This window comes from Leucoraja erinacea, chromosome 30 (genome assembly GCF_028641065.1).
Source record: "Leucoraja erinacea ecotype New England chromosome 30, Leri_hhj_1, whole genome shotgun sequence".
In the NCBI taxonomy this organism is placed as follows: domain Eukaryota; kingdom Metazoa; phylum Chordata; class Chondrichthyes; order Rajiformes; family Rajidae; genus Leucoraja; species Leucoraja erinaceus.
The window spans coordinates 6,940,644-6,952,339 of record NC_073406.1 but is presented as its reverse complement, the minus strand read 5'-3'; the positions used below and the strand labels follow the sequence as shown (position 1 = coordinate 6,952,339).

Genomic DNA, 11,696 nt, shown 5'->3' with positions numbered 1-11,696 from the left:
TAGGGACAATTTTTACATTTACCAAGCCAATTAATCTACAAACCTGTACGTCTTTGGAATGTGGGAGGAAACCGAAGATCTCGGAGAAAACACAGGCAGGTCACGGGGAGAACGTACAAAATCTCCGTACAGACAGCACCCGTAATCGGGATCGAACCCGGGTCTCCAGCGCTGCATTCGCTGTAAGGCAGCAACTCTACCGCTGTGCCACCATGACTGCCCAACAGAAAAACACGGTTTACTGGGCACTGTTGGGCAATATTTTGCTCCTATATGTACATTATTTTTAATATTCCGATGAAGGATAATGTATTACTTATGTTTATTTTAAATGTGATGGAAGTAAATAAATGTTGTGAATCCATCTCCTGTGGTGTTGGGTGAATGTACATGGGTTGGGTTAGCATTGGGTTGGCTGCATACATGGCTGTGGATGACTGGTGATGCCAGCTTGTCTAGTCCCCATTGTACCTGTACTGAGGATCCAGGTAGAAGCCAATGGTTGGTCTGGGACACATTTGGCCAGAACTATGTGACAACGACTCTCCAAAGGACATTGGTGGCCCACACAGATTTTTACAACAATCCCTCTATGTATAACTAATTGACACTAGGAACCAAAACGTAAACCGTTGTTGCAGTTCCAGGTTGATGTAATTAACATGAATTTGTACCATGTGATTTCTTAGTGTGATTCAAAGTTGTGCGTTTGGTTGAAAAGTCCAAATCCCTACTTAAGTTAACAAGTTAATGACTATGCAGCTGAACTGTGTTCACTGGGTCAACTTCATTGGGGGCTTTGCCACCTCAGTTCGTTTGGGAAATAATGAGCCAGAACACAAAACTAGGCACATGATGATCAAACTACCACTTACTCACTCCAAACTCTTCCCATTACTGGAGAATTAAGGACTTTCCTGTTTGGTGCAATTGACTCGAGAGAGAGAGTGGGAACTGAAAAGCAAAACAAAACTGCAGGGGTTGGGCCGAAGGGCCTGTTTCTGTGCTGTATAACTCTATGACTGTAACTTCTAGAATGATTCCTGCTCAGTATCACCACTAACTTGCTTTGACCAGTCGATATGCAGTTTAAAGGCACCCATGAATACTGTCATACCCTTTACAACACCCATCTTTAATCCCCTGTTTGATACCACTCCCTAGGTTCCTGCTACCGCTGAGATCTATAGACAGCCCCCACTGGTGCTTCACTCTGATGCTCCTTGCTGTTTCTCAGCTTCACCCAGACTGATTCTACCATTGGTTTTTTGAGTCAGTATTTTCTCTCATTGCTCCGACATCCTCCTTTACCAATCATGCTCTTCCTCCTCCTTTTCCTTTTTTGCCCGTGCTACCCAAAGCTTGATATCCCTGGATCATCCAGGGATGGACAGATCGGGTAGATGCACAGTCTCTTGCCCAAAGTAAGGGAATCGAGAACCAGAAGACATGGGTTTAAGATGAGTGGGGAAAGATTTAATAGGAATCTGAGAAGTCACTTTTTCACACAGAGGGTGGTGGGTGTATGGAGTGGGCTGCCAGAGGAAGTAGTTGAGGCAGGTACTAATGCACGGTTTAAGAAACATTTAGACAGGTACGTGGATAGGCCAGGTTTAAAGGGTTATGGGCCAAATGCAAGCAGGTGGGACTAGTGTAGATGGGACATGTTGGTCGGGGTGGGCAAGTTGGACAAAAGGGCCTGTTTCCAAACTGCAAGATTCTATGATTCTATCTCAGAAATGGCAATTCCATGGAATGAATTCACTTCTGTTGGTGCTATTAAACCATCCTCTTGGCTTGCTGTACCCTTCTTCCCATTATCCACCCTTTTTATCCATGAACAAGGTGTCAATTTTTAAAATAACTGGAATTGTCTGATAATGTATATCATGACATAATATTCGATTAGATGCTGGGCCATTTTTTAATGCCTTGTTATCTATTTTGGATATTTAGGGAGTTGTGTTAGTGTGGTCGGGTATTTTGTTATTAACTGATACCTAGTCATGGTCTGATGGTTCATTTCATCTGTACTTATACTGGTTCCTGCAACCTGTTCCCAATACACCACATTGTATTGGTTTCATATCAGTCTCTCAAATGCCATAGACTCTGTCTTCAATGCTCCCACAGGGGATTTTTCTGATTGTTCTTATATCTGTGGCATTTTTGAGATTGAGTGGTGTGGGTGGATGTTCCCAATGAATCATTTCACACACATTCCTCTTCCTTCTTTTTTCTCTATCAATCATCCAAAGTTCAATTGTATTGTAGAGAAAAAAAACAGGAAATTATGGAATCTGAGGGGAGATGCTGCCTGTCCATTCCCCCCACAAATGCTGCCGGACCCGCTGAGTTACTTCAGTCAAGTTTCCAGCAAAACCACATTGAAACTGCTGGATTGGGTTATGATTTTTTAAATGTCCTGTTGCTGGCTCTTTGATAATGGCTTATCGTATTTCCCTAATGACAGATGTTAATCTAACTAGCCCGCTTTCTTTACCTGCTTTTCTTGAATAAGGGAATTACATTTACCAGAAACTTTTCAAGGTTCCTTGTGCCTCCATTATAATTAGACTTGACTTCATACCATTATAATTGCCCTTATTCAAGTTGAAGATGGTGGTATGATCCTGTGGAGTTCACCCTCAAACACATTGTGGTCACCTCACCTAGATCATCTTTAATCACAAGATTAATCCTTCCTCATTACTGATGACCAAATGTTTCAGAGCCTGTTCCCAGCTAGTTCTGTCTGAAGAGGGTTTCGGCCCGAAACTTTGCCTATTTCCTTCGCTCCATAGATGCTGCTGCACCCGCTGTGTTTCTCCAGCTTTTGTGTACCTTCGATTTTCCAGCATCTGTAGTTGATCACAGTTCCTTTCAAACATATCCTGAATATTTTCCCATTCAAGTCAAGTCAAGAGAGTTTATTGTCATGTGTCCCACATAGGACAATGATATTCCTGCTTGCTGCAGCACAACAGGATATTGTAAGCATAAATACAGAACAGTTCAGTGTGTCTATATAGCAAAGACCGTATATATACACATAAATAAACAAATAAAGTGCAATAGGCTGTTATTGATGGCGAGTTTGATTGATGGCGAGTTTAATAGCCTAATGGCTGTGGGGAAGAAGCTGTTCATGAACCTGGATGTAACAGATTTCAGGTTCCTGTACCTTCTACCTGATTCATGCTCCATCCTATCAAGAGGTCACCCTTTGGTCTTTAGGCCACTCCCACAAAGGGTCTTATTCATGATCTTGATCTAAGCCATTTGTACATTGCACTTGATTGCCTCTGTATCACAACGTTTAAGTTCCTCCCTGCTCCTGGTTTTATACTATTACTGAGATCATTTTCATCTCGGACTCTGGAGACAGATACAAGCATCTGCTTACAACCCCACCTCCCCCCCCCCCCCCCCCCCCCCCCCCCCCCCCCCCCCCCTTCCCCAACCTCAATCGGTCCTGGCTGGGGCAAGACTGATTTTGAAGACATTAGTCAAGAACTCGCAAATGCCGTTTGCAAGTAAGGGGACATCTGGTAAATGGGAGTCCTGTGTGGGGTGTAATTGGGGAAAACCAACGTTAGGGAAAAGCAGCCCTTGGGTGGAAAGCTGCAGTTTAACGATGAACAAGTGTACATCCAACAAAGAGGCTGAAAAATGGGGAGGGAGCGCATGTGGCTAAAAAAACTGAAAGTGGATGAGACCAGAGTGTTAGCACATGAACTGGGAAGATTCTACATTTCCTTGATCTCCATCCCCTTTGTCTCATTCTCACACCTTACACTTTCTTATCTCTGTATCTAACTCTCCCCTGACAGTCAGAAGAACAGTCTTGATCCGAAACGTCACCCATTCCTTCTCTCCAGAGATGTTGCCTGTCCCACTGAGTTACTCCAGCATTTAGTGCCTGCCTGTGCAAAACCCGTCCCGCACGTCTCCTTTAAACTTAAAGCTGTGGCCTCTAGTCTTTGACATTTCCACCCTGGGGAGAAAGGTTCTGACTGTCCACCATAATAGGTCCTTAATGGAATTGCTGGAGGAAGTGCAGAGTAAAGGGGAAGGTACGAAGTACGGAGACGCAGGTGGAAAATGAAAGGAAAAGAAAGAAATTGCATTTACTCAGAGCTGGAACTCTCAGCATTGTATCAGCAGACCAGTCACAATGGGCCAAATGTTTCCTTTATCTGTCATAACATTTCCCCGAATCACTGAATGGACACGTGATTGCAGAGATAATGGATGCATTGTGTGACATCTTCCAAAATTCCCTGAAAAAGTTCAGGTAAATGTAATTCCCCTATTCAAGGAAAGCAGATGATAATAGCAGGCTGTGCAGTAAAGAACTGCAGATGCTGGTTTAAATCGAAGGTGGACACTTAATGCTAGAGTAACTCAGCGGGACAGAGAAAAGGAATGGGTGATGTTTCAGGTTGAGACCCTTCTTCAGACTGGTTAGATTAACATCTGCAATTGGGAAAATACTACAAGCCATTATCAAGGAGGCAGTCACAGGATATTTAAAAAACCATAACCCAATCCAGCAGATTCAACATGGTTTTACGCAGAGTGCCTTTTATGGACAAGAAGGTGCATGATTAATACATTACATTAGTACATATCATATGACTGGAAAACAAAATGATGACATTTAACTTTTTAGCTGTGCCAATATGCCAATCCGCCACAGACAAAACACTGGTTTACAAAAGGGATATCGTGTTTCCTTCTTTGAGAGTGTAACTAAATTGACATTTTATAAAAGAATATTTTTTAAATATCATTCTGATTTCTTATCTTCTCTTATCTACACTTCTAATCTCTAACCTTCAAAAACGAATAGATTAGTCAAATAAAAGTTCCTTTCATCATTCTGTGTTGATTTTTCCCAGAGTCTGATTCATTAAATGTCTTTATAATATTCAAGCTCACAGTTCACTGCTTTCTCGTTCCTTCCTCTCTGGATTAACATGGTTAAAATGGTTACCTTCCAATATGTAGCGGCCCTTCTAAACTGTGGAGATATCTGGAACGTCAAAATTATTCTGCTCATCATCTCTGCAGCAGGCTCCTTTAAACTGCTAGCAGGATCGAACATTGGGTAAACGGAGATGCTCTCTGTGCTAGTCAAGATCCAAGGCTCTCAAGAAGATAACTCGCTCGGTTCAAGAAGTATGATCGCTGTAAGGCTGTCAGAGACAAGAGAGAAGCCCACGATGAACTAGATGGTTAGTTCGATCGAGTGGTTGCCAGGTGATCGTGGCAGGGCCTGAATGCTATCAAGGGCTACAAGCCAAAATTGAGGCCTCTGGAATTGAGGCATCTCTACCAGATGAACAGTTGAGCTCAATATTTTTTACACATGCTTTGGATAGAGAAGCAAAGTTCCATCAGGACATGTCCTCCCATCCTCACTGACTCTGTCCCATGCGTCTTACAAAGGTAAACCCTCAGGAAGGGGCCAGAACAGGATCTGAAATGGTGCCCCAGTCAACTGGCGACAGTCGTTGCCAATATCTTCAACCTCTCACTTCAATAGTGTACTGTTTCCATCTGCTTCAAGGAAACCTACTTCATTCCAGTGACCTTTTCAATGACTACCGCCCAGAAACTCACCTTTAAGCCTGCCGCTGATTCTGGTTTTGCAACACACATCTGATATTAAGGAAGTAAAGAGCAACAAATGTTCTGTGCCTGTGGTACCCACCTTCCATAAAAATAAATGGAGAACAGATTTCAAAATGAAAGCTTCATAACAAATTCCAAATATCAAAGACTCCAGAGATCAAGCCTGGATGTGAATGCTTTCATTGTTTAATTATGTACAGAGTAACACATAGTCAAATAAAATACAAAATCACTGGCATAGAGAAGGGAAAACCGATTAGCATCTGGCCCCAAACCAAGGGGAATTGTAAAACCTCTTTCCAAAACATCTCTGATCCTCAGACTGAAGACTCTGTCACTTTCCGAGAGGGGCTGTTTTAATGGGTTTTAAGAAATTCTGTGCCCACTCCTCCCTAATCTCTTGCCAGGAGAAGTCAGGAGGCTGACTTGAAAGAAATTGGAGAGGCATAGTTTCCCTCTTGGAGGGAACTGGCAGTTTTAGAGAGAGCAAGGCAGAACTTCACCTGCATTTCCTTTCATTCCAGAGGTTCTCGGTGCACAATTTAGAATCTGTGACCTGGGATTGCGTACAAACTCTGGAACAGGGCAGTTATCAAATTAGGGGTTCGAAATCAGGAAGGAAAATGGAAATAAATAAAAAAACAAGAAAGCATGTAAATGTGAAGGAAATGTTAAAAGTGGGACTGATGAAACACTGGAATGAAAGTTGCCATTTGGGATTGGGGGCAGATTTATATCCGGCTGAAGGTCAGCGAACGTGGTCACAGGTCATGGGTTCAGCGGTCAGTGAATGAGGTCACAGGTCATGTCTCATAGGGTTAAGATTTTCACAGAGTTTTAAAGGAGAGACAAAGGGACAAAGGACTCTGAACCTTGGAGATTGGGGAAGAATTCTGATTGAAAAACGACTGAGTGGCCAGACCTCAGACTGGGGCTTTTCCACCATTCCTATTTTCAGAAGAAATTGGATAGACATTGGGATTTCTAAAAAAAAAAACGAACACAATGCAGGAACTTGGAACTTTCCCCAGAACTCCCCGAGAACTTTCCAAACACATTGCCAGTGCGTGCCAGCCCCCACTGGCATGGAGATGGTTTCCATGGCGACGGTAATTAAAGAGCCCCCGGGCTCCGCTGCACTCGGAGATGTTGAGGTCTCCTGAACATGAGGCTGGGGAGGGTGGAGGGAGGCTTGGGACCCAAGTCGACCATCCATCAGGACCAATAGCGGCATCCACTGGCCACTGAAGTGAGCTCTACACTGACAAAGGAATCGGTTCCTTCCCATTGTCCTGTTTAGGTTCACCATCCTTAGGCAGGTTTTAGAGAGAGGTTCCTCACAAACCTGGCCCAGGTTCGGTGAAGTACATCTTGGCGGCAGAGAAAACTGTGGTGTGAGGAAATCCTATTATTTGACTTTTCACCCTCTAAACAAAAATGCGCTGGAGAACTCTTGGAGAGACCTGCTGTTGACCTCATCTCTTCAGCCAGCACTCCTTGCAGTGGAGGTGGACATGCCCACTGCTGCAGAGGTGGGAGTCGAGGGAACGGGACGAGAGGAGTGGTCTCCGTGAGGCTGCATTGACCGGGTGACCACACGGACAGCGGGGAATGCAAGATTGACCAGACACGGACACTTAAACATGGACATGTATGTAACATGGCTGTTACAATGTCAGCATGGCCCATGACATCTCTTCACGTCTCACATGCACCAAGACATCTTTAAAATCCACAATATTTCCCCTGTCCGTGTGTTTACTGTCCCACAAACCCCTTAATTGACCGCACTAATAACACCAAACGAAAATCTCTGGGCACTACAGTACTCAAAATGCTGGTACATTCAGCTTAGCTCACTGGTTACAGTTAATGTTTCTGGGAAGCAGCTAAATAAATAAATCCAACAGATACAGACAGCTAAGGGAAGTTTAGAAATTCTGGAAAGTAATCTCTGCGTTGAGACATTCCCAGGACTGGATACAGGAGCTGGATACAAAGCAAAACTCTCTCCGTGTGTCCTGACGTACACTTCTGGGGACATCTGTAGATTAAAACCCCTTCCTCAATGTCCAAAGTATTGATCGAGATGGAAATGCTAACATTATTAAATACATCAGAAAAGTCTGGGATGAACGGGGTGGAATGTTGAGCCGTTGCCCTTGGGCAGCCGAGTAGAGGGAGATGCTGTCGGCTCTGGGTGAGGATGTGAGCCGGTGGATGGGACACGTTGCCCGGGACGTGGGGAGGAGGAGGAGCAGCCAGGTCTGGTGCGGCCTCTGCTGGCGAGAGTGGGCACTGGGAGCGGCGGCCCCGGCAGTGATATCATGGGCTCGCCACTGCCTGTCTGGCCCACCGCGGGAGCTGCGAGGAACGCGGCGACCGGAGAGTCCGCCTTCGCCTCTCCCCGGGACCAGCCGGTGCTCTCAGCTCCCACCCTCAGCCCGACGACTCGTCACGAACTCTGCCCCCAGAAATGTGGAGCAAGGCAAATTTTTTGGGAGTTGCAGGCAAACTGTGTTGGCTGGTGACACAAAATGCTGGAGTAACTCAGCGGGACAGGCAGCCGTTCATTCTCACCAGAGATGCTGCCTCCAGCATTGTGCGTGTGGGACATTTGTGTGTGTGTGGGACATGTGTGCACTATGTGTGTGTGTGTGGGACATGTGTGCACTATGTGTGTGTGTGTGGGACATGTGTGTGTGTGTGGGACATGTGTGCACTTTGTGTGTGTGTGGGACATGTGTGTGTGGGACATGTGTGCACCATGTGTGTGTGTGTGGGACATGTGTGCACTATGTGTGTGTGTGTGTGTGTGTGTGTGGGACATGTGTGCACACGCGTGTGGCAGAGGCTGTGGGACAGCCGCCTAGCTGACGATTCAGGGCGCCGACGCCTTTCACTGCTGCTTGCATCCTTCCTTCTTCTCCTTGGACTTCTGCTGCAACAAGCGCTCCTCCCGCCGCCGGGTGGGTGCGACAAAGACGGGCACCGCGGGCTCGTCCGGGTAGTGGTAGAAATTGTCCGGCGGCTCGGCCCGTGAGGGCGGCAACGCTGCAGGGACGGCAGGGTCAGCGGCGGCTCACAACCGGCAGTGGGGCGGTGATGGGTGATGGGGGGCGAGGAGAGGGGGCGTGTGGGGGGGGGGGGGGGGGGAAGAGAGGGGGCGGCGAGGGGCTGAGGGTGGAGGGGGATGCGTGGAGAAGGACGGTAAATGGTGGCAGTAATGGGAGGGGCAGCGAAAGGGGGTGGGGGGGGGGGGGGGGGGAGTGAGCGGGGGGGTGGTGGGCAGGGGGGGTGGGCAAGGGTCGGAGTCACAGCAGATGACCGGCGTTACCTGGTGGGATGGGCCGGAGGGAGACAGGCGGACTCTGGGCGGTTCTGGGTTTGAAGGTTGGGTCGAGTTCCTCGGCGATGTTCCTGGAAAACGTGGACCTGCAACGGGAGTGAGCGGGCGGTGAGACACGTCCCAGAGCAGCGCTGGAAAATGTTAGTGTGTGTGTGTGTGTGTGTGTTCCACCCCCACGCGTCTACACTGACTTATCTGCCTCACTCACTGTGTGTGTGTGTGTGTGGGCTGTGCTGGGCTTGGAACTCACTCATGGTTCTTAGTAAAGATCATGCTCTGTGATCTTTGGTTCTTGGTTTCCACCAAAGATCTTAGGCTCCGCTCTAAGACCTTTGGTTCCCACTCACTGACACAGTCACTCAGCAGAGGCCCAGTGCTGGGCACCGCGGCTGCCGCCCCCAGTGTGGGCTCGGGTGACCAGCGCCCGGGGTTACACTGGCGGCGAGGCGGGCGGGCGTCAGGGCAAGGAGGCGCTGGATGCAAGAGCACGGACACTGACACACACGCGTGCCCCACAACACACACACACACAATAATTCCCCACTCATTGCAAACTCCACACTGGCTCTGTTGCAAATATATCGGGGCTGTTCCACGGGAGAGGCAATCAATAGTTTCAGGTCGTGGCAGCTGAGAGAATGGTCAGACTTCTGCCCCTCAGGCTGGCCCCCCCCCCCCCCACCCCTCCTTTACCCGGTCATCTCCCCCCGTTCCTCTCCTCTTCTCCTCCCAGCCCCCGTCTCATCTCCCACCTCCCCGACTCCCCGACCTCTCTCTCCCCCTGACGCCCCCTCCCCTGGCTCCCCCGGCACCTGGGCAGCGGCTCTTGCCGCGGTTCCGTGGGTGGGCCCCGTTTCTCCGCACTCCGCTCGCTGCCGGGACTCGGGAGTCCTTCCGAGTTCAGCCGCTCCTGCCGCGACATGCCCGCCCGGCTCTGGAGACAGAATCGTTGCCGTTAAGGACCAACTCACACTAACTCACACACGCGGAGTGACCCCAGCTTCCTCCCTCCCTCTTACTCTTCCGCCCCCCTCCTCATCTCCCCCCTCCTTGCCCTATCCCACGGTGCGAGTTTACCCAAGAGCTCTCCCGAGTTAAAAATAAATAAAACTCGTGGTATTCTACGAATTCCTACGACCTTCCACGAGTATGTTCACGAGCTCCTACGAGTAAAAAGTCCAGATTTTTTTCCATCACGAGTATTTTTTTTACTCGTGAAGTTTTTTCAACATTGTGAAAAATCCAGGCCACACGTCCCATCTGCGGGCTGGGCTGGACTATATGATTTTACCGTGTTGTATGAAAATCAAAGCATTTCATTGTACGTCGGTACATGTGACAATAAAGTATAATTGGATCAGCAGAGAGCTGGTCCGAGCCTTATAGACATTTAACCGCTGAGGGGAGGTATCTTCATGCACAGGTTGTGAACTTGACCAATTCACTTCCACAAGTTGCTGAATATATTTAAGAGGAACATAGATTTCCAGACACAAAAGGGATTGAGGGGTCCCTGGAGAAAGGGGCTGAGATGGGGCAGTCACCGTTGTACTGGGTGGTGAGGTAGTCTCAAGCTACTGCTCCCCAATTGTCTACGTTTCAGCCCCCCAGGGGCCGGCTTTGTCGCACCGCTCCTTACCCGTCTCTCACACCTGCCCGAGGAATCGTTACTGTCGTCGGAACATGCTCTCCCCAGCCCCTTGGACTGTTTGTGGGCTTTCAGCTCCTGCCTCTGGATGTAGCGGGCGATTTCCTGCCAGAAGCAAATTTGCTCCAAGTTCAGGCTGAGATTTTGGCATCAAAGTCAATGTCAAACCAACACTGCTGGCCAATTGGAACCCCTCCACATTGGGTGTCACAGAGTCACACAGCATAGAAACAGGCCCTTCGGCCCCACTCGTCCATGCTGACCAAGGCACCCCATCTAAGCCAGTCCCATTCACCCACATTCGGCCCTTACCCCCCTAAACCTCTCCTGTCCGTGAGGTATTACAGGGGCCCTGGAACACCATCAGCCAGTAAGTGCAATCCTATACACAATGTACAAGTCTTCCAATTCATAAACATAAATAATAAATGGCAGATGTTGGTTTACCAATTTGTCTACAAATAAAGCACTGCTGGATGGTGGGGTGGGATGAGGGTTGGCTGCCTGAGAGGTCACTGCTCCTGGCCTCAGTCACTTGTCACCGGCCTTCCTAGCCTGGTCAAGGGCACGACCATGGGTGCAGCCCTGCTCCAAATGCAACAATCCTGTGCAGATCATCTGCCACCCACCCTGTACCCAAACAGTGCCCTGCACCCAACCCCCACCCTGTGCCCAAACAGTGCCCTCCATTCCCTCTCCCACCCTGTACCCAAACATCGTGCCTCTCACTCTGTGCCCAAACAGTGCCCTCTACCTCCCCCCTCCCACCCTGTCACCAAACAGTGGCCTGCGCCCACCCACCCCGGTGCTTGAAGCCCCACACTGCCCACCTACCTCATCCTGGGCCACCTGTGCCGTGCGGAAGTCCTCTTCCTGGTTCTTTTGGCTCTTCGATTTCTGCAAGAGATATTTTTCTGCAACTGAAGTCGGGGTTTGCAAGGTAGATGCAAACTATTGTCATGGACAGCAAAACAGGATAATGTAACCACACCAGCCCCTTTGCCCCAAGCCCTGACCATCTCCCCGAGTCAAAGCCACACTCTACCCCGCATGGATCCA

At 48.5% G+C, this 11,696-nt stretch overlaps 1 protein-coding gene across 1 annotated transcript in view; it reads right to left on the bottom strand.

Annotated features, from left to right (window-relative positions):
* Positions 1–5,803: 5,803 nt before the first annotated feature.
* Positions 5,804–11,696, bottom strand: part of LOC129711586 (coiled-coil domain-containing protein 50-like) — a 32,972-nt gene continuing 27,079 nt past the window's right edge. The window contains 5 exon segments of the mRNA XM_055659307.1: positions 5,804–8,694; positions 8,978–9,075; positions 9,802–9,923; positions 10,629–10,742; positions 11,472–11,534. Of these exon segments, the coding sequence (XP_055515282.1) occupies positions 8,540–8,694; positions 8,978–9,075; positions 9,802–9,923; positions 10,629–10,742; positions 11,472–11,534 (552 nt within the window). The 3' untranslated portion in view covers positions 5,804–8,539.